The sequence below is a fragment of the Centruroides sculpturatus genome, unplaced genomic scaffold (assembly GCF_000671375.1).
Source record: "Centruroides sculpturatus isolate CEXI.00-Female unplaced genomic scaffold, Cexi_2.0 scaffold548, whole genome shotgun sequence".
Taxonomy (NCBI): Eukaryota; Metazoa; Arthropoda; class Arachnida; order Scorpiones; family Buthidae; genus Centruroides; species Centruroides sculpturatus.
Window position 1 is genome coordinate 373,058 of NW_019384817.1, and position 24,022 is coordinate 397,079.

General features: G+C 32.0%; 1 protein-coding gene across 1 annotated transcript; it reads right to left on the reverse strand.

The window, feature by feature from the left end:
• Window positions 1-429: 429 nt before the first annotated feature.
• Window positions 430-15,955, reverse strand: LOC111629875 (ER membrane protein complex subunit 3-like). Its single transcript, XM_023373797.1, has 7 exons — window positions 15,718-15,955; window positions 15,556-15,613; window positions 12,009-12,207; window positions 8,371-8,452; window positions 4,618-4,697; window positions 795-877; window positions 430-632 (listed from the first exon to the last, which is right to left on the reverse strand). The coding sequence occupies exons 1-7, from the start codon at window positions 15,864-15,866 to the stop codon at window positions 516-518; spliced, it is 768 nt and encodes a 255-aa protein (XP_023229565.1). The 5' UTR covers window positions 15,867-15,955; the 3' UTR covers window positions 430-515.
• Window positions 15,956-24,022: the final 8,067 nt, after the last annotated feature.

Below are 24,022 nucleotides of genomic sequence, written 5' to 3' on the forward strand. Positions count from 1 at the left end.
CTTTTAGGCTTTTATTTCTTATACAATTTAAATTATATAAGATTATATAAATAATAATTTATAAAATTTTTATTAACAATAATTTTTGAATGTCTGTTTAAAATGTAGTTATATGTAAAAATCTTATGACACTAAATGTTTTTTTTCTACAAACTATTTTAAACAAATAACATAATTACAAATACATATTTATATAATAGATTTTCCTATAAGAAAAGTTCATACAAAAACGTTTTTACGCTACTAACATTTCAATGATACAATGATCAATACAATTATGATATTTATAAGAATATTTTCCTGAGTTTAACAATAAAAAAGATCTTATTTGTGCCAATTAATAAAAATAATTTTTTTTTCCTTTCAGAATATACAAAATTTGAAAGTAAGAAACAATTTTTTAAATAAAAAAAGAAATATTTTAAAACAGAACAAATTGTTTATTTCATTTAACTGTACATTATTTATACATGTTAAATAATGATATATATATAAATTTCTGAGTAATCATAAAATTAATCATTTTTGTTAGTGATTGTTCCATCTTGATGACTGGATAAACCACAAATTTCATTTTCAATGTTCTTAAGAGCCCAGTGATGTTCACAAATTTCTAATGCTTCCCATTCTGCCTGTTAGGTAAAGTGAAATATGTTTTCATTTGTTTATAAACAAACTGTACTAACATTTACAGAATCTAATTTTTAGAAAAACTCGAAAAGAAATATTTAAAAACTAATAAGTATATAAATAATCAGTTATTTTTATATTGAAAAATTTTTTATAACAGCTACCTTGAATGCCTGTTTTGGATCCGGTGGCATGGCCATGGCGGCTCCGGACATCTGATCCTGCATGGCACGGGTCTGATCGGCGGCTAGTATAAAAGCGTAATGACGACATTATTATGGTGATTAAAACATTTTAAAAGTTTTCATTGATTTAATTCTTAAATACTTTCGAATAAGACTTCATTTTTCTTAGTTAATCAAATCTAATATATACAAAATTTCTGTATAAAAATTTAGGTTTCCTAACCAAAAAAAATCATAAAAATAAACAGACTGAAAAATCAAAAAATTAACACCAAAATTATATCAATTTTATGAAATCTTAACTTACAACACCTAATCATGATTTACACTAGAATTTCCAATCAGAATGAAAGTTTGAAAGGGTGTGCATGAGCAAATTAGATACATATCATATATACTTGTATAATATTTTAACCAATTGAAGAATTATTTAGTAAATACAATGATTTAAAAATTCTTGAAAATATTTTCACTATTATTTTCAAAACTTTCCAAATATAAAAAAATTTATTAAAAAAATAAAGCATATATTACAGGGATCAATGGAAAATATCCTTAAAAGGGAATCAATACATGAAAAAGGTTGGAAACCCAATTTGCACAATATCCAAATGGCACGATTTTAATTTAACAGCCAGAAAACTGTATCAAAATTTCATTTTACACAATAGAGTTTCATAAAATTTTCCATTCCTAATTCTTTGCTCATCTAGATACAAAATTGCATGAAATAGAAAAATACTCTCTCACTGAAAACTGAACTTCATTTTATTGAATTTCAGGGAATCAAATAAATCTAAATTCTTTGTTCTTTTATTAGTTACTTCAAATACTGAAAATTCAGCCTTCAGTGTCTTTAGATTTAATATTAGGTTTCTTCATGTTCTTGAAAAAACCTATAAATTGATTATTTTATATATTCATTTAGAGCATTGTCTTGATTAATTGTTTCTGTCTCCAATATATTCATCATTAGAATCTGTTTCCATAAAACAATTTGGATACATTCTGGACAATATTTTTTCCAGGTAAATTAATAATATTTAGTTTTGAAACTAGTGGAAGTACACTAGAGTATGAGAAGCCATTCTTCCAACTCTAAAATGTTTTCTCAATTTTTGTCTCAAATTATAGATGTCAAGCACAATAAATGATAAAATAATTAAAACCTGGAACAAAATTAACATCATATAATAAACAAAAGTATCCTCACTATTACAGCTTAATACAAACTTCAACACCAAGAAATACCAAACAGTATACTCAATATCAGAAAATTTATAAAAAAGTAAATATAAATTTACAAAATTTTTGATAATGGATTTTACTGAGAAAAAGTATCAATGTATTCAATAAACCATTTAGAACAAAATGCTGGAATCAAAAAATTAGTAATGGAAATGACAAGATTTTCAACTAAAAAAAGAAATGATTTATTATTTTTTCAAAACCGCAATGCAGCGTAATAATCAACACTTGGCATAACTCATTCATTTATTTCAGTTTTTGTTGACAAAAATATAAAGATACAACACGGTTTCGAAATATGAAATGATTTATTGTTTCTTTATCAACAAATGTATAAGATACAGAATAAAATTTCATTTTCATTCATTTTATAATGGTTGATAGAAAAACAGAATCTTGGAATCTATCCCTGTATTTCCCATATAAATATCAGTCTCAATTTACATAATTTCAGATTTACATGGAACCAATCTACCTTGTAAATCAAGGGTTGGGTGTAATATATTATATATTGGGTGTATTGATGTTTAGTTTAGTAAACAAAGTATGCTAAAATTTAATCATAAATTATAAAGTTCTACATAGTGAAATTTCAAAGTTTTAAGAGTGTTCTTAAGCACCAAAGTAGTTTTATGCATTTTTTTAAATCTGACTCTATATGATCATAGAGTCTTCTACTGATCTTGTTACCCCATTCAATACTTCAATAATTTAAATGTTTTTTCAGCTTAAGAATACTTAAGCTGAAAACTTCCCATCAACATTTTTAACCGAAAGAGAATTTAGCATAGTCAGCAATTTACTAACAAAGAAAAGAAACAGATTGTCAATAGTGGAACGTGGTGATTTAAGATTGCTGATGACAAATATGGCACCAAATATCAAAAAATTAGTGTCATTACACCAAGCTCAGCCCTCTCGCTAATAATATTATATTAATTTTTTTTAACAACATACAGTACATATGTTAATCAAACTTTGAGCAACACACCAATATTGTTAATATCTTTTAATAAAGTAATTTTAAAAATCTGTCCTAGTTTTTCAATATATAATATAGTATACTTCACCTAAGAGGGGCACCATTGAATTATTGTTTGAAAAAGTGGGCTATGACCCAAAAAAGTTGTAAAACCATGGGTTACATTATTGATTTCAAGAATGGGAGTCGATGTGTTTTTCTGAAAAGGGAGTGGCAAGTAATTTTTCCTCAAAAGGGGGTAATAGGCCCAAAAAAAGTTGGGAACCTATGATTTAAAGGGTCTGCTATTTATAGGTAAATATTACAGATGTCCTATTTGAAGAGTCTGGGGATTGTAAAAATGTCTGTTAAGTACAGGTGTCTGTTATTTGAGATTGTCTGTTAATAGAGGTTTCACTGTATAATTACTGTAGTGATATTAGACCCCCCGAATGCAGTCTTGTCAGCCCAATTCAATCTCTTTACTAGCAGCAATAAAAGTAATAAACAAAGGGTTGTAAAAAGTATGGAGAAGTACAGCCTAAAGGCTTTTAGCTGAAAGACTACAGTCGACCCCCCTATAACACTGTTGATTATTCCATTTTATATGAATTCCATGTTGTACGAGTCACTTAGATTTTACAAATACGTGTGCCGGGCTATGAATTTGTAAAATCTAAGTGATTCGTACATGGAATTCATATAAAACAGAATAATGAACAGTGTTATAGGGGGGTCAACTGTATTAAGAAGTTATCTATAGTATAATCTATATTATATATAGACTACTCTACAATATATATTGCTGGATGTACAGTATATTTACATGTTCTTTTATTTATTGTACATGTTTGGCTTCTAAGAATGTTAAAGTTTAAAATTTAAAAGTAAAAAAAAAAAAAAATGTTCTAAATTTCAAATACTATAATGGATAATGAGAGATTTGAATGCTGTAAGGGATAACAAAAAATTCAATTTGATAAGATTAAAGAGTTTTTTTGAATTCTTCTCACTTGAAGAGGATTTTAAATGAGACCTGTAGTGATATTGGATTCTCTACAATTACATTAATAATAAATTTTAGAAATTCAGAAAAACAATTATGCAGATAATAATGCCAACATGGAAATTGTTACATTAAACAAATAGTCATTATTTTTAATGTATTTGTCAACTTGACTTCAAATGTTAATGATATCAATCTTATATGTTATGATTAGAACCTTTATGAATTATAAATAACAAATTTTCATACTGTATAAAACTACTCATTCACAAAAAATATGCTATTTTAGTGATGACTTCAGTAAAAAACAGAATTTTCTACAACATTTTACCAATTCTACTCACATAATAGATTTTTATTTGGAGGAGTAAAAAATACAACCTTTCATAAATTTCTCAAAATTTAATAATTTTGAATTAACCAGAAATAGATTAATCAAAAATACAAAAAAAATCTAACAAGTATGTCTGATGCAAAGATAACTTGAAAATATTTACTTCAATGTAATTTTATAATAATCAAAATATAAACAATAATCATCATCAGAATAAAAAAAAAATTTTAATGAAATTGATAGAAAATATTACCATTATTTTCACCAAGAACAAGAGCATAGATGCTTCTCAATCCAAACACATTCAAGAAATACCAAGAAGCTGAGCTGACCCTATTATAAATATGAAATAATCTTTAAAAATATTGAATATCACATACAAATATATATAAACAGCATAATATAAAATAACTTTTTTATATTTTTGGGTGAATTATTAATCTAAACATACTAAATAAAACAAAAATTTCCATTATAAATTATTGTGACTATTATAAAATCACTAATAAATAGTTCATACTTTAATAATCTTTAAAGAAACACTTTATATTGAGTGATTTAAATTTATGACAGCTGTAAAATCTTTATTATTAATAAAACAAAATAGTAATAATAATTTAAATATCCAAATGGTATTATCTAAAACATTTTTAGCATTACATTTTTTTATATTGAGATTATTATTTAACTATTAAAACAAAGTAAGAATTCAAGTCAAATCTTTTCATTAAACATATGTTTATGTTACTAAAAAATGTCTTTACCCATTCTTTTCAAATTGCAGGAGTTTTCTAAATAACAGATTTGCACATACAGTAATACTATTGAAATTTGTCATTAATAATCAAAGAATTTACACCTAAATTTTTTAGAATAATAATAATACTGTTACTTTCTTTTTCCACTAAATCTATCTCAAAAATTCACTTTAAATATAGAATTGAAGAAGATTAAATAATATCTAATTTAATATTTATAATATGGCAATTATTCAGCCTTTAGTTTTTAAAATAGTCAAGAAAAGCAGTACATTCTGAGTATTTTCATTATATAATATCATATAATTGTGCACTATCATATCATGTACACCAAATATTGTATGCCCATGAGGATTTCCTACCTTTAAGAGATACAATGAAATCAGAGATATAAAATAAACTGTAAGGATTACATTTATTGCAGATTAGAATTAATATATTTTATAGACAATTTTTACCTTATATAAACATTTTAAAACATATAATATAAATTGCTTTTCCCTGGAAGCCAAATTTTATTTATTAACTTTAGATTGTCTTTAGCTTTTACTTGGGAATATTTGAAAGTGGAATGTCAGTTAGAAAACCAACAAAATTAAATTTTTAAAAATTCAAAAAATTTTAAATATTGTATTTCAGAAAACTTGACTTCCAGGAAAAAGCAATTCCTATACTAAAATGTAGCAATCAAAGCACTTTCCAGCACAGGAATAGATATCTGATAAATGTTAGTCAGACATCAATTCCTCTGCTGGCATTTCTGAGTAATGAAAAAAACTCTTCCTGTATGTTGTTAGCTTTAATTTAACTATCACTTTATAGATGACAAAGCTTTTTATTGTTAAGTGATGGCCTTGTATATTTTATCTTTCTTGAAGCTGTGTATTTGGTTGTCTTTTTCCAATTTTCTTTCATGTTGTTTTTGGCTATAAATTTTTGCAGCACCTCTATTGCTTCTTGAAACATTGTATCTCATATGTCTCACAATTGTTTGTGATCCATTTTCTTTTTGATTAATGAATGGTTTCAATTTTTTCTTTTTCTTTTGAAACCTCCTCTTTTCATTCCTGCCTCAACTTATCAATTTCATCTTCTTTTCTTCTGTTTTTCAGTTGTCCTTTTACAGTCTTCAAGATAACTCTGGTAACACTTACATGTACCTTGTGCTAGGACGATAAGTTTTTTATAATATGCACTAGATGGGAGTTGTTTTAATACTATCTTAGTTAATTGGGTGTTCTTTCTATGTGTAATTTGCCTTCTGTTAAAGCCCTGCTAGAAACAGAGAATTGGTATTCTATATCAGCTTTACTATGATACAAAGTTAATACTGTGATATACAAGCTGTAACTATAATCATCCTCTGTACACTTTCTGTATATCTCATCCCAAAACATATTCATATGATAATGTCCTAGTACATTTTTTGTTTTTACCAGTTGAATGAGCTTCCATTCATCTAATAGGATCTTCAATTTCAATTGACAGGACTCTTTGTCATGCTCACTTCTTGCATTTTTTCTCAATTCAGTTGAGTCTCATGGTCCAAAGTAGCTCAGAACATAATGTCCTTTTTTTATGTGACATATCTACTGTCTGAAATATCATATGACTGGACATCCTTTAAGAACTTCTTTGCATGTACTTGTTCCAATCCTTTAATGTAGCTTTCACTGCACATGTGTGAGTAATTTCTTCAAGAGGACACACTCTTAAATCTGCAAACAATTATTTTGCATTAACATGTCTGGACATCTTTTTCAGTTCTTTTAATACAGCAGACTTGCATGCATATCCAGCTGAAGTTTGAAAAAACTCAACCATATCAATGTACAACTTGTGTATCAGGTTCATCATGCTAAAACTTATCAGTAAAACTGTGAATAATGCTGCTGATGACTCAACAAAATTCAGTTCTGCTTTCATAGTAGAAGTCTTCAAAAATTTTGCTACTTTCTGATAGGAAATGCTTTTTATAGCATCCTTCAAGGAAAAGAAACCAAAAATTAAACTGAATACAGACTTTTAGAGATTACTTTAAAAAAATAAACAAAGAGAAAATAGACTAGTTATGAAAAATTTAACATGAGATGGTGGTTGTCATCATCTCATGTTAAATTTAATAATTAGAAATAAACAAACTTAATTTAGAATATTCTAGAAGAAAGTATCAGTCTGGAGCAGAACTCAAACCTGCAACTCCTGTTTAGCATGCAGATATGTTGCCAATTATGCTACCCAGACCGCCACTGATCTTCACTTTCAGATTAATTTAGCTATAACAATATTGGTCAATCAAGGAACCAACTAGAGATGAATTAGTGAACTCAGCTGACTTTTGCTTTTTATCCCAGCATGATATACATATAAAAACAAAAAAACAACTCAACAATTTAAATGCAAATTGAAAATATGTTCATATCTAAATTACTTAAGTCTGGAAGTAAAGATCAGATGTAAGCCCAGGTAACATAACTGGCAATGTATATGCATGATAAGCAGAAGTTGCAGGTTTGAGTCCTGCTCCAGACTGATCCTTCCTTATAGTATATTCTAAATTAAATTTATTTATTTTTAATTACAAAATATGACATAAGATGATAACTTAATCACCTACCTCTAACTGAATTACTTTTTGATTAATTAGCCTTAAGTAATTTGATAAAGAAGCCAGCTGTTTGTTTGGTATTTAAAGTAATTATCAAGTTGGTTATTAAATAAAACTTTTTATTTTTGCAGAATTTGATTAGTATTGAATATGAAATAATGGCATTACACAGGCCTTTAATTATTTCTATTAAATAGATTGAAGGAAAAATATCATCCCAACAGATAAGAGGAACAGTACACTATATGTGAGGGCTATTGGCATTGCCAATGGAAAATCCATTTTAACTTCTTCATATGTAATAAATATTACATAACAAAGCCAACACTTTGCCTTCCCAGATTATAACTCTTCTATTAACTTCCATCAACATTTCACGATCTTTAGTAAAAAGATTATTTTTGAATCAAATTACATCTGTAAGCCTAGATTACATCAAACATTTTGCATGTATATGGTTTTTTCCCCTCCAAACTATTTAATAGGAACAATTAAGGCCCTATGTATGCACCAAGAGCTACTAGTGATTGCATTACTTTCAAGCATACTGTTATTCACATTGTCAATCTAAAATTAATCTGTAAATCATTATAATAATAATAATAATAATAATAATAAATTATGTATTAAAAATAATTACCATGATGCATCCAATGACATTAATTCAATTCCTCGTTGTAACATTGGTTTGAAGCGTAAAGTTAATGGAAAGGGAACTTTAGCTGTAAGGAAAAATAAATACTTAAAATAATCATTAATAAAAGATCATTTCAACATTTTACTGTTACTGATATAAAGTTTTTANTGCATCCAATGACATTAATTCAATTCCTCGTTGTAACATTGGTTTGAAGCGTAAAGTTAATGGAAAGGGAACTTTAGCTGTAAGGAAAAATAAATACTTAAAATAATCATTAATAAAAGATCATTTCAACATTTTACTGTTACTGATATAAAGTTTTTACTATATTTATGAAATTTTAAATAATAGTATAAATTTTCATAATGATTTCTTAAAGTAATTTACAAATGCAATGTGTAGGTCCACTTCTAAGAAAGAAAATGTTTTCCATATCCTTACAAAATATTAGTCTTCAAGTATTTGTTTAAAAAGAATTAAGATTTGTTCTGAAATAAAAAGTCTGAATAAAGTAATAAAGTATATATTTAGAATAGCAAGTAATTTGGATATTATAGAAAATATTAAAAAATGAATTTTTGAAAAATGAAGAAAGGACTAATAAAAAGTATTATTGTTAGAATATTATAAACATAAAAAAAAAAGGAAAGGAATTAGATTCTTAGACACAAATTTCATATGTACTAACTACATAGAATGAATTAGGAATTACACTAACAGTAAACAGTTTACTGGTAATCAGGGAGAAAATGCATCAGTAATTATACCAGTAATTTGATATTTTATACCAGTAAATATGAATTAATAGGTAGATATGTAATAATTTTTGAAGCCAAATATTTATTTATTTGGATACATTTTTATATATTAAAAACAGGAGCGTCAAACATTTTTATTTAAACCAGGGCTTCTTAAACTATGGGTTGCGACCCCATTTGGGGACGCTCAGCAAAATCTTGGGGTCACGAAATTTTAATGCAAAATATTGAAAATAATTTTTGAGAGTTTGAAAATGACACGCTTTGTGTCATAGGTTTCGTGAGTTCCATTTTGTGTCACTTTTAGTGCAGCGAGACAACAATTTAGCAACACTGATTGTAGTGTGAACTAGAGTAGTATTGTCACTTTTCAGTGTACTGTATTCAGTTGTCTTTGTTCCATTGTAACACAAAAGTGAACTGTGTTACAATGGAACACAGTTCACTTTTGTGAACTGTGTTCCATTTTTTCCACCTCACTTTTTGCAAATTTGTATATATCTTTATTTTATATATATATATTTTTGGGGGGGGATGCGAAAAAAATTACAATCATAAACGGGGTCGCGAATAAAAATAGTTTAAGAAACCCTGATTTAAACCATAAAAGTAGTTTATGTCATTTATCTTTTAAATTATTACTTTACATTTCTTTACAATATTTAAAGTATCATATAACAGCATTATTCTGGACAGTTTGGAAATTTGTTTCTTAACATAACATCTAGAGCACAATAATGATTTTAGTTGACAAAATGAAATACATTGAATGTGAGAGCCAATTTTTAATCACAGTAATGTAAGATTCCAATTTTACTCTCTACTGTGAAATAGTTATGATACTGTCAAAGAAGGGCACACTCAAAACTATCAACATCCATACAGTTCGAATAAATGTTGAATCCCTTTCCATGAGAAGCTAAATTGCCTACATTACTCTAGTGAGTCATTAAACAAAATACTGATTGGCTATAATTAATGAGTCCAAAATCTACAAAAGGCAAAAGAGGGAAAGAAAAAGAGTCCCTGCTGGATACTTGCACAAGATTCCCTTTATGAAGGAAGAAAATTTTAAAATTTTCATTTTGTAAAATTTATGACTTTACCAGTAATAAAAAAGTCAGTAAATTTGCAACCAATAAAATTGATAAATTTTTTAAAATACATATATTTATAACTGGAACTGAAATGTTAAATATATTTAAAAAATGGTCCAGTAGGTATTGCTAGTTCAGTTGCTAAGCAGCAATATTAAGAAAACTGGAAGAAACTAAATCAATCTTTAATATTCAGATTTGAAACTGGAAACTATTTTCAAAATGTCCCAGCTTTGTATTAAATAGATTTTGAATATGAAAAGAGTTCTTACTGAAGATACTACAAAGTAGTTGTAAAGTTTGAAATACTGGCTACTGTAAATTGGCTACTGCATGAATAAGCTGTGTAATGCTACAGCTTATGCAATGCTGTGTTAATAACTTATACTTAACTTAATAAAATTATAAACTCAATTAAATGAGAAAGCATTTTCTATAAACATTAAGTTACCTGGAATTTTAAATGCATTTCTTTTGAATGAATTTAAAAAATGAGAGAGCTGAATATTTATGTAATAACTACTATCAGTAACATTAAAACCATAGCATAATAAAGGTTGTAGACATTTTTATTTTATTGACAAGACTATGTCTTGTTTATAAAATCGCACTGCCAGTCAATATTATCAGCTTAGAGATATGAAGGAGTACCTGTCGAGAGTTGATATTTGGCACAGAGTATTAGGTGCCCAAATCATTTGCGCATAAAAAATTCCAGACTCATAGGTAGTCAGGACCGAGAATAGAGTCAAAATAAAATACAAAATGGCGACCCTCTTCTACAAAAAGGCAAACCAGCCACCTCACCCCACCGAAGTTGGTAGGGGAGAGTACCACCCACAGTCATTCTAAGAAGTGAACTCTGACCTTAGGACTGAACATGTAGTTTCTTCTAGGCTAAATAAAATTTGTAATCTAATTTTGTAAATTTGGGAGTGCTTCAAATGTGATGTTAAAATGGTTTTATGTCATTACAAGTGGGCTTTTTTTAAACATTATCTAGTATAGTAAAATTGTAGGACCAATAAAAATTTGACGTTATATTAGCGTTGTCGTTACATTCGATGACATTATAATCAGGTTAAACTGTATATTGTTTGTGCAAAATAAAAAAATAATTTCGGACGATACAATAGCCACAATTATTTTTTTCAAAAACAGGAACTTTTGGTTACGCATCGACAAAAATTCAACCCGGGCCGAGGCACAACGGAGAGAAATTTCGAAATTGGATGGGTTCATTTCATCAAAAATGCATGGTGGATGACCTTGTGGTCATGGCCAGTGAAGTCTGAATGATCGCACCCAAAAGCAGTGATACCAAAGAAGATTGAAGAATGAGAACGAGACCCGCTTTGAGCGTCAAAGTGAATCTGCTTAGTAGTGAGTCTCCAAGACATAGTCTTGGCCCAAATACGGTTTTGCCGTTTTACTTGTTTAATTCTAAAATGTTTATATTACAATAAAATGCATTTAAAACATTAACACTTAATATATTATACATTATAAAAAATAATAACTGCTATTAAAACATTTCAAAAATCTATTACTTTATTTATATAGATTCATATTTGTTGCACTTAAAAATTTTTTAACTGGAGCAGACAAAAATATTGCTAAAATTTGTTAAAATAGTTTTCAATTCAAATATTACATCAAGTAATATTTATCTTTTACTTATTCAATCTAATAATAATTTCAAACTAATAAAGAACAAATACTTAGTCATATTGTAAAAAATGTAAAACAACAGTAATAGCAGTAATGGAAAACATTTACATACTGGTCACAAATCCTGAAAATGTCCAATTAATCCATCCACCAATCAAAATCATTGGCAGTACATTAGTGAGATTTCCTTTCAACATATCAGTCATCATTGTTGGATCTGTCATTGGATTTTGCATAGTAGGAGAACGTTTCTGAGTTTTAAAATAGCCTGTTTCTTCATTGTTGAAAAAGTGCTTTCTCATTAAAAATGCCTAAAATTAATAAGCAAATATAAGTAAATTCTGATACATTTAATTAAATACTAATAAATTACAAATGCAGATCTTAAAAAATCCTGTATTTGAAAATGAATGATCAATTTAAATAAATTGTATGTATACTCATTATATATTAGTAAGAAATACATTTATGATTTCTGATTGAAAATGTATTATTTTTCTCTAGCTATAATACAGATATGTTGAGTGATTCTTTGTTCCAACATTACCTTTTGGACTCTAAATAATAAATCTTTTTGAAAAAAATTTTGAAAAGCATATAGAAAAAAAAGCATCCCTGACAGATACACATTCCAAAACCTATTTCTCGAATACAGAAAAAGTATTAAACAACATACTTAATTTAATTCAAAATGCATCTATCTGAATATAATAAGTTGAGGCTTTCATTCTAAAGACAGCTGTATTATTAATTGAATTGTTGATCAAAAACACTAATAAAGTCACTTTTATCATGTAGCAATTACCATACAATTACCATTACAAAAATGCTCATACACAATTACTAAAATTCAATCACACAAAATGCTTAACAATAAGAGAAGGCAAGATTCAGTCTCTGGCATGAGACTGAATTTTGATGAGTAGATGAGGTTAGGTTTTTTCAAGGGAATTTTCCAACCAAAAGAACCACTTTATCGAGCAACTGGGGCCGTATATTGGCAATAACACAACAAATGTTGACTTCCAAGTGGTCCAACATCTGTGGTTTATCAGCATGAGTAGGTTAGGTAGGTTAGGTTTTTTCAAGGGAATTTTCCAACCAAAAGAACCACTTTATCGAGCAACTGGGGCTGTATATTGGCAATAACACAGCAAATGTTGACTTCCAAGTGGTCCAACGTCTGTGGTTTATCGGCATAGACTAGTGACTTCACATATCCTCAAAGAAAGTAATCCATAGGTATGAGATCACATGATCGTGGAGGCCAGTTCACAGGTCCATTACGCAAAATTATCAAATGTTTCCTGCAATAAACTGATGGTGTCACGCGCTGTGTGGCATGTTGCACCATCTTGTTGAAACCAAAGCTCTGCCATATCAATACCATTCAACTGACGAATGAAGAAGTCAGCAGTCATGGTTCCAAAAGCGCTCTCCATTGATGGTAACATTCTGGCTGGCATTATCTTTAAAGAAATATGGGCCTCTGATTCCACCTGCCCATAAAGCACAACAAACAGTGACTTTTAATGGATGAAAGTTACTCAACATTTGCAGCAGTATTGCCGATATATGGCCCCAGTTGCTCGATAAAGTGGTTGAAAATTGTTCTTCCCGATTGCGCTTCATTCAAGCCAGCCATGGCGCACATATGCCCGAAATCATGTTTAAACACTAATGACATAAAATTATCTTTTAAATAAAGCCAACACCATGGCCATTAACATTATTTTTGTGTATTTCATTTCATTTTAAATTTGTATACCTCTAAAAAAAAAACACCCTATATATTGAGATTGAAAAAATTTACATTCCTGAAAGGGAAGTTTGTGCAATGCAAAGAATATCCATGGCCAGAATAATATAAATTGAAAACATTCCAGAAAACAAAAATTTTGTGTGTGATAAATTTATGAAATTTACACAGCATTAAAAATATCACATGTACAGTGTATCCACTTAAATAGCTATCCAAGGATTGGTTGGTTGGGTTTGGGTATATGGTACAAGGGCCTTGGTAGACCAAGAACTACTAGGTCTAGACATTTGGATATTTAAATACCCTTTTAATTGTTTTAAGAATCCACAAATCTTTCTATTGTATTTACTGTTTTAGAGTACAGAATATACATTTTATTGCTTGAAGACATGTCATAAGAGATTGAATCTGTCCATTGTCATCTAAAAACATATGTAGAACTGTCTATACAGGGGAAAAAGAGATCTTACCGGCATTGGTTAGCTTAGATTGTGAATTGCAGTGGACACAAATACATGCTATTAAATCACCAAGACATAGACCCATTTTTCTGCCATCTGCAATCAGCACAACATGCAGATAATGTTGCACAATACGAGTGATACATGGCATTAAATTTACAGAATGACAAATCACAACTCCTTCAGCACATTTTATGGAACTGACAAGATACTTTTTTTACTAGAACAGAGTAGTTATCCCTTGCTTAATGCAGTTTTGCGTAATGAGGGATTTGATTAACCTACAAAATTAATTGTGGAAATCCCTTTATATATGTAGCAAAAGTTTTAATTAACGTGGCTTTACCAGCCATTTTTACTTAACATAGCTACCATATTTGATTAATGCAATTTTGATATATGCAGTAGCATCAAGGGATACCTGTACATAACCATCACAAGATGCATCACTGGGCAGAGCGTAAAAAAAAGTATTTTAAATAAACTATTAAAAATTTGATTACTTTATTACGAATCATTACATGTTTTATTTATTTATCCAGTTACTTTTAATACAATATTTAAGATTGAAGGACATCATAATTGAAGACCTCTTCCAGATGCCCTTTTAACAATGGTAGAACTTTAACTCTTGGATAAGAATATTGCTTTAACATTTAAAATTAGTATTAATTAGTTCACTTCAAATATAAAGGTTATTAATAGATTTTTTATTTTAGTTTATTAATTGATGTGATTTCTTTTATGTAATTATGTATTAAATTTCAACATTTTATAACTAACCAAACTGGAGAATATGTACCTATTAATAATTTACATTCAAGAAGAACGAATTGTACAGGGTATCTCAAAAGGGTTTCTATACATACAAAGATAAAATGTAACTTTATTCACAAAACATTAAAATGTCAGCATTAAGATTTGTGTCGGTGCATCGACGGAGTAAGGCAAGAGAAAACATGAGTGATCTGACAACGGGGTAACTTCTAGAGGGACTTCCTACGTGGAAACTGGATTCCGTTTAGGTGTTAGACAGACAAAGAAAACCCAGATCATCACACAGTGGCCAACCCATTTGGTTCAAGCACAAGCCAGCATTCAACGGTTTTATTTATTCGGCCACCGGTGGGCTCGATTTGCGTCACCGTACGGATACTTTCGGGACACCCCGTATTTTCTCCAGGTAACGTAGATACCCCATTTTTGATGAATTTCGAAACAGTTTTATAAATAATTAGACTTATTATCGTAATTATTCCCATATCCAAGCAGTAACATTACCATATTTTATTTATAAAAGTTTTTAGTAGTGTAATTCAACCTGTATTAATTTTTTAAAAAAATTGAGTAAACATTACAAGCAGTTTATTTGCTGTAACGTTTGAATTCTTAATGGTAATTTTTCTTTAATCTATGTCAAAATAGATTAAACCTACTTGTTTAGGTATATACTTTCCATTTTCTCTCAAAAGACGACTTCTAATCATTGCTTGACTGAAAAAATTGAAAGGAAATTATTAAATAATCATTCAAATTTCATAAATTGGTAAAATTTGCGCTTGTAATTGATATTAAATGTAAGAAAACCCATTTGTTACCTGTCCTGGACTTGTTGAAGCTCCACTTTCTTAGTCGAAGAGAGCAAAATTGATACATAATGTCTTACAATTCCAATCAGAAATGTAATTACGACGATTGGCAAGAAAACCCAAAGACGAATATCAGAATCCAATAGTAGATCGGTCATATTTACGGTTCAGAAGCTCGAAATATTAAACACACAAAATTACTTGTAAACAGCAGACAAATCTAAAACGATACGTCGCGTGTCGCCTGCCACCTATTGTCAGGAATGTTTTAATTTTATTTATTTATTTATTTTCGTATAAAACGTTTAATGTGTAAAATTTTAACTAATATATTACAGCTTCAAACTTTAAATAATATAATAATTAAATTAATATATATATAGTATTGGAAGAAGGAGTAAGACCGTGGCCGTACTGTAGCGGGGCCGGTCTCCCATTTTTATAACCGGGCATGTCTCGAGTTACAGACGTTTTCGCTGATTATTTTTAGTTATATCGTTGCGTACGGGATAGGAAAGGTATAAGTTTACTATATGCCGAGTACTACAAATGTTGTAAATGAAACTGGGTAAAATTTTTTACATTCATCCGTTTTATGAAGAGTGGTTATGTGCTGGTACCCAAAATCAAATTCTTAAGAATTCGATTTATTTCACCCAATATTATTTCGCTTTTCGGAAGATTACTCGATCACCGTCGGGGTTGTACGTTTCGCGTATTAATGCAACATGAAACTGGATAAAGTTAATATCGAAAATATAGTACAAGCGAAACAGCGTTAAACCCAAGGACTTTAAACTACAGTACTACTGTAGTATATTGTCCTTGCGTTAAACCAGTGATATTACGATTTCGTATGTCCCATCTTTAAGGGGATGTAGGAAAAAACGCGTACAATTCTTGTATAATGTTAAAAAATTAACTGTTACTTTGGTAGCATAATTTACAATTAAATTTAATGAATGAGAGAGTTGCACGAGGTACAGAAAAAGTGTGATGTTTCGTTTGAGGGCAATATATTATTGCAGACAGGAAACATATAAAACGAGTAAAAATACAAAATTTTTTTTATTCATCAAACACAGGTTCTTTAAAATGATTCCAACTTACAGACTATTGGGTTCGTATTAGGGTTTCTCAAACGGGATTCCGGGATTCCGGGATCCCGGTTGTTTTTTTAACCCGGGAAATATCCCGAGAAATTTTTCTTATCCCGGGAAATCCCGCAAATTTCTTAAAAATTCACTTTTTTTCTTATTTTGTGTTAAGGTTGAGGAATTTTGTAAATAGAAAGCATAATTAACTCACAAACTGTCAGAATACATTTGTATTTATCAATTTTAAACCTACTTATTAATTTCTTAAGTTTTTGCTCATTATAGCATGCCACAAATGGTCAATAATCAATACATAGCTTATTTGTGTCATGACTCTCAAAATTCTTTACTTGTTGGAACCTGTAATATCTGGAATAATTGTGCTTATGCTGTCTTAATTTNGTAGTTGCATAGATGATTATGGTCCTCCCAAAATAATCAGACCTTTACTACTACAAGTATATCCATAATGACACAGTTATCAAAAGAAAGATCTGGTTAAATAGCAAAGTACGGAATTAAGTTACTGTTAATGCTAGATTTATCATCCATATCTTCAGGTTGGTTTTACTTAATTCAAATTTTTCTGAAGGAATATAATCATTCATACTTTTTAACTAACAGTTAAAAATTACAAGATAAAAGTTAATGAAAAGTAAGACAAACTAAGAATTGTACCAATAATAATAATAAAGTATACTGAAAAAGCCAGCGATGGATTGTGTAACTTTCCTGGCTGTAAAGAGATTTCATAATAAAATATAACTTTTATATTATAAATTATAACAGAAAGACAAAAGGTTTAATTTGGAGGGTAGGGATGACTTTTTAAAAATATTGTAAATGCAATATTGTAAAATGCAAAATATTCAAAAAAATGATAAAAAAGTCATTAAGTCCAACCTCATCTGAGATATGACACGGGACTCCCTCTATTTCCTCACTCCTCCACCTTTAACCACCAAAATTTAATAGCATCAATGCACCTTATACAAAAGCTACAAAATGTGAACTTTGTTAATTTTTACCCATCCTGAGATATTAAAAAATAGACACCAACAGAGATACATCCATGGAAATTTTCCTGGTTTTTTTTTTAACTTTTTGGGTTCAGGGGTGTCAAAACAGAGATTTGCAGAAACCCCGGAGGGTCAAATTTGACATAATTCCAATAATACTTTCCCTTATTATGTACACATAACATCTGGGAAAATAAAATTTAAGATGATTACAATACTTTTTCATGTTATATTATAACAGCAGGGAAAGTAAAAGGCAGAAAAATTTAGCAAGATCATAAGTATCAAAGAAAACAAACATTTAAAAATTATAAAATGTATATAGTACATTCTTATTGAACTGTGTTGATGGGTTCTTGGAAACTGAGACTAACTGAAACATGTAACAAAACCAATTGTATTATAGACTAAATGACAAACAGTTAAACTCCTATAGCATATTTCCAGTCACACAAAATCACTAAACTTCTAAAGACTAAAAACACTTCTAAGTATCATACATTGAAATAAAATTTATTTAATTTAATGTGAGTTATACATACATTTAAGAAAGATTAATAAAATCAAGGAAGATTATCATCTTTTGGTAAATCAGTGACTGATGTAGCTGTAGCAAACGTTGAGTGGTATGAGGAGGAAGGTTTAAGCTTCACTACTGAAAATGAGTAAAGTTAAGTAATGAAGAATAAATGTTAGCAAAGAAAAAATTGTAAGGAGCATCTCTTACCACAACACAGTCAAAAACAAACAATTGGCAATTTCCAAAGAACTAGAGGGCACTATAAAAATTATAAATGACAAAATTCAAACAGGGCAAGTTTGTTAAAATTTACATTTGACATTAAAACATCTTCTGTATTGTTAATGAAGATATAGGTTCGAGTTGTTTGAAAAAAGATCAAAGTATAACAAGCAATTCTTTTATTTTGACATTGTCACAATGCTGGGCTGCAATTTTTAATCATATTTTTAATTTATTTAATTTAAAATATATGTTCTCCAATTCAAATTAGTAGTGTCTTGCCCCTGTACATTGTAGTTCCTAAGGATCACCAAGGTGATCCGGAACGTGATGTGAGTAAGAAAGTGAGGACTTTACAACGAAATGGGATAAAAGAACTTTATATATAACTAATACCATACAATAGACATGAATTAATTTCCCTTTTTAGCATCAGACTAACGTGAACTCCGTTATTCCCGATATCACAATCTAATCCAATACTCGTGAGCCCCGTTAACAATCGCTCACGGAAATCTTACAGATGAATTACACTGCAGATCCGCACCACAATGACTCATATAACCAGTCGTCTCCCTCGTAAGTAGATGATGTTCGAATGGAGTTGCGACCACGTGGCAACTGCAAGAAAATCTCCCCTCGGACCGAAATAATGGGTTGTGAACAACAGGTTGACGGTATTCAATTACCTGACCTTAATCAGACAATTACCTAAAGTTCGCCGAGTCCGATGTAAACCGATTGCTTCCCTTACTATTCACTCCGTTCTAACTTACTGCTCCTCTGTCCTTCGTAGAGTTCGACTTCCGACTACCCTTGTCCGTTTCCTTCCGCTGTCAGCCTTCACACGGGAACCAGCTCAAAACCAAACACCCTCTCCTCGCTCTCGTCACTGGTCACCCCTTTTATTCCTTCTCTCCAAGCTCCTCCCTTCGCCTCCACGTGGTCACCAAGGGGCCAATCATAACACTTACAAAACCCACCATAAGGTGGCGCGCGATACAAAAATTTTTAAACCGAACAGACAAAGAACACGAGAACCCGAACAAAGGCATAACAAAACACACATATCAAAAATATAAAAAATAAAAAAAATAAAACAATACAAGTGCCTAACACTACATACCTCCCCCGCTAAATCCCAGAACCAAAATGCAATTTTCTAAAGTTGATCTTTCTATCCCTCAGATTGTAGGGTCGCGATTCCCTAACCGTGGTCTTACAATTACCATCGGCCGCCTCACTGACCTCCCTGGTATGTCTCCTATCGCGATACCTATAAATCTCCCGCACGTCGATATCCTCGTCGTCCTCAGCCAACTCCGGATCCGTTAATTGCTGTTTACGAGGACGACTCCTTCTGGGGGTCCGTATCCAACCATAGCAAGGCTTAAGCCTGTCAACATGTACAGTTTCGATGTCTTGGTTATTACACCCTTCTACCTTATAAGTCGTGGGATTTATTCTTTTTAAAATGCGAAAGGGGCCCAAATAGTTCGGGGCGAACTTATTCCTCTTGACACCCTTCCGTCTTATCCATACCCTTTGCCCCTCGTTGAATGTTAATAACTTCTTCCCTTTGTTTTTATAATCCCGGTTCTTTTTATTGCGGGAATCAATCTGTCTCTGTGCCAACTCTCTTGCAGCACGTAATTTAGTAAGTATGAATGATCTTCGTTCGTCCGTTGTCATTAGATTAGGCATATAATTAAAGGCTGGGGTGCGCGGATCCATCCCGAACAAAAGAAAAGCTGGTGACTCATCTAAAGCAGAATGGTGAGCGTTGTTGTAAGCAAAGCAAGCGGAAGGGATAAGATCATCCCAGTCCACATTCTTCTCACTCGACGCCTTAGATATCATTTCGATGAGAGACTTATTAGCCCGTTCACACATTCCGTTAGAACACGGGCGGTACGCGGTGGTTATGTTTCGCCTGATCCCCAGCCATTTACAGCAATCTTCAAAGAATGATGACAAGAAGTTAGTACCACGATCCGACATAATCACCTCCGGCACGCCGTATCTACAAACCACCTCGTCGAATATAATATTACTAACAGAGTATGCTGTTTGATCAGGTAAAGCGTGCGCTTCGATAAATCTAGTGCACACATCCACAATGACAAGGATGAACCGATTCCCCTTTTTAGTGGTTTTAATAGGGCCGATCATGTCCACCGCAATCTTTCTAAATGGGACATTAGCCTTCTCGTTCTCTTGTAGGGGGGCCTTACCTTTATGGATATTGTGACGTTGACAACTATTACATTCCCTAATCACAACTTCTACTAATTTCCTTAAGTCCTTTATAAAATAACTCCTCTCAATAAATTTCACGGTTTTTACAACACCCCAATGTCCAGATAAATCATTTTCGTGGATGGCTCTGACCAGGTTCTTAGCCAACCCCTCCCCTACACATATCCGATCCACATGACTGTTTCGAGCCTTCCAAAAGTGCCTTTTATATAAACAATCATCCATTATTACGTAACCATCAAATTCCTTGTCCAAACCCTCACCCCGTGTGATGTCTCTTTTTATGGGTCCAAAGAGATTATCGCTATCCTGAGACTTGCAAATTTCCTCCTTACTAGGTATCTCCTTCATGGGTACAGCTGCATTCATGTGGTTAACACTATTTATGTTTCTTGAGAGAAAATCTGCCACCTTATTGTCAGCGCCCTTCACATGGTTAACCTCTATGTTATAATCTGCGATTTCCATCACCCACCTAATCAACCTCCGACTACCGTTCTGAATGTTGTTCAGAAAAATCAACGGTTTGTGATCGGAAAGGATCACGGTTTTCTGGCCAAGGATCATATGTTTGAAATGTCTTAACGCTAATATAATGGCCAAACACTCCTTTTCAATAGTCGAATAATTTCGCTCCGCTCCTTGAAATCTCCTACTGTAATACCCGATCGGATTTAAGTCACTACCATTTTTCTGCTCAAGAACAGCTGCAGCGGCATCATCGGATGCATCAGTATGCAGATAAAAGTCCCTATTGAAGTCTGGATGGGACAAGATCGGGGGGTTAGAAATAGCCCTTTTTAACTCCTCAAAGCTTCTTTGGCAATTGTCACCCCAATTAAACCTCCTACCCTTTTTTGTGAGTTCCGTAAGTGGGGATGCCAGCTTGGAGAAAGAGGGGATGAAATTCCTAAAAAACCCTACCATCCCTAAGAAGCTGCGTACCCCTCTTACATTGGTCGGAGCTCTGATGTTCTTTATCGATCTTACATTTTCGGGGTCTGGTGTTATCCCCTTATTGTTAATTATATGACCCAAATATCTAACCTCCTGAGCCAATAATTGGCACTTCTCAGGGTTCAGGCGTAGCCCTTCATCTCTTAGAGTACCTATGACTTGTTCAAGTAAGTACAAATGATCTTCCAGATTAATTGAGAAAAGAACAATATCGTCTTGGAAGACGAAGCAGCTATTCCCAATGAATCTGGCAAGGATTTTAGACATAACAAATTGGAAAAACCGCCCGCTATTCTTACCACCTTGAGGCATCCTACGTAGTTGATACTTGCCCCAAGGTGTAGAAAAGGCAAATACATGCCTAACATCAGGATCTAATGGGATCTGGAAATATCCCGCCTTAAGATCCAAAACAGAAAAGAATCTGTTCCCTTCTAATTGAGACAGGATGTCATCGATCCTCGCCATTGGGAAGATCTGCGGCTCAGTGATTTCGTTTACCTTCCGTAAATCTAACGTCAGCCTTAATTCCCCCGACTCCTTAGGTACCACATGCAACGGGGAATTCCAAGCAGACGTACTCTCCTCACATATTCCTGCTTCCACAAGCTCACTAATCTTTCTCTTAAGATCAGGCAAATAATTGTACGGTATCCGGTACTGTCTAATGTTTATAGGCTTATTAGCGTTAAGTTTAACACGATGCATATAATTCGTCGCACCAGAGAGATCAGTGATGGTTTTCGCGACCGCGTCAGGGAATTTACTCAGGATCTCACTCACTCTCTCCTTCACTTTACCCCGTAGATGGTCGAGTTTCCATACCCCCTCAATCTTGCTAACACTCTCGTTAATATTTATGTTGACATCGCTTCTACTCTCTGATTCCCTAGAACTTATCATGGGGGCCACTTGAGTCAGAATTCCTGGATACATCATAATGATGTCAACTCCCACAATCAGCTCATAAACCGCACCCTCAGGAAACCTTATGCTGGGAATCTCGATCTCATGCATACTATCATTACCATAACTTAACTGTGTTGCGACCGCCTCCTCACTATTAATAATGGCTCCAGACATGCCAACTATGCGAGAATCATTATGCACCACGCATTCGTTCCTTTTTGACCCGACCCAGTTGGCTAACTCCAACTTTATCACCGTTCTCTCCGCGCCTGTATCTATAAGTCCCTTCACCTCACGTCCTAGTATTTTACATATAATGACCGGCAACCCGTATTTCGTCAGGTCCATTCTATTGGTCAGAATTAGTCTAACATAACGGTCATCGGTCTGACCTTCCAGATGACCGCATGCTAGTTTAAACCCTTGCGCTGATCACATTGCCTAGCTAGATGTCCTTGTCTACCACAAGTGTAACACCTTCTACCCTCTCTATTAGCTCCGTGTTGTCTTCCGCCTTCCCTTAATATCTCGCGTACAGATTTCATGGACTCATTCAACTGTTTTATCTGGTTTTCTAATTCCTCTATCCTTGGATCCCTCTTGATTAGGTCACTTTCGTGATTTACATTCGCGCAAACTCCACTAGCCTCTGCCTTCCCACCACATATTACCTCTACCTCCTCTTCGACTTCAGCTAGGGCTATTGCTTCATCTAAGGTTTTTGGGTGTTTTTGCATGACTTGTCTCCTAATTTCAGGATTTAATCCCTTAATAAAACTTTCCTTAACAGTATTATCCCTTAGCATTTCCACGTTCGGGTTGCGGGTTATGGCTCTAGAGAGAAGAGTCTTCACCCTCACACCATACTCATATGCCCTTTCACCCCTCTTTTGCGTTACCTTAAGAACTAAACTAAGGGAGTTCCGTTCACTCTCCTTGTGACCGAAGCATTTCACAATCCCCTCCTTTAATTTCTCATAACTTTCTACCCCTTGCTCCTTTAGGTCAAAGAATATCGATAGTGGCTCGCCCTTAAGTCGTGCCTGAACGACTGTTACCATAACCGATTCTTCCCACTTGGCTAATTTCGCCACATTCTCTATCGTTTTGAAAAATCTGTTCACGTCTAATGTATCCCCCGGCAGGTTAGAGAGGCATGGGATCATCCCCACGAACCCCGTTACAATCGGTGGTACATTACCGGTCCCGGATACCTCCGGTTGCTGGGAACCACTCGTTATCTGGTCCTCCATAACAGATAAATCACTAAGTGTCCCGTTTAAATTATAGGAAGTAAACAAGTCGTTCTATCAATACGTAACAATCTAGTC

Bases quoted from the DNA above. Each gene is read 5' to 3' on its own strand.
- LOC111629875 (XM_023373797.1), bottom strand. From the start codon at position 15,866: ATGACCGATCTACTATTGGATTCTGATATTCGTCTTTGGGTTTTCTTG. The intron at 12,208-15,555 runs GTAGGTTTAATC...TATTAATTTTAG, and splicing joins GAAAGTATATACCTAAACAA to GCATTTTTAATGAGAAAGCA. The intron at 633-794 runs GTAGCTGTTATA...TTTACCTAACAG, and splicing joins ATCCAAAACAGGCATTCAAG to GCAGAATGGGAAGCATTAGA.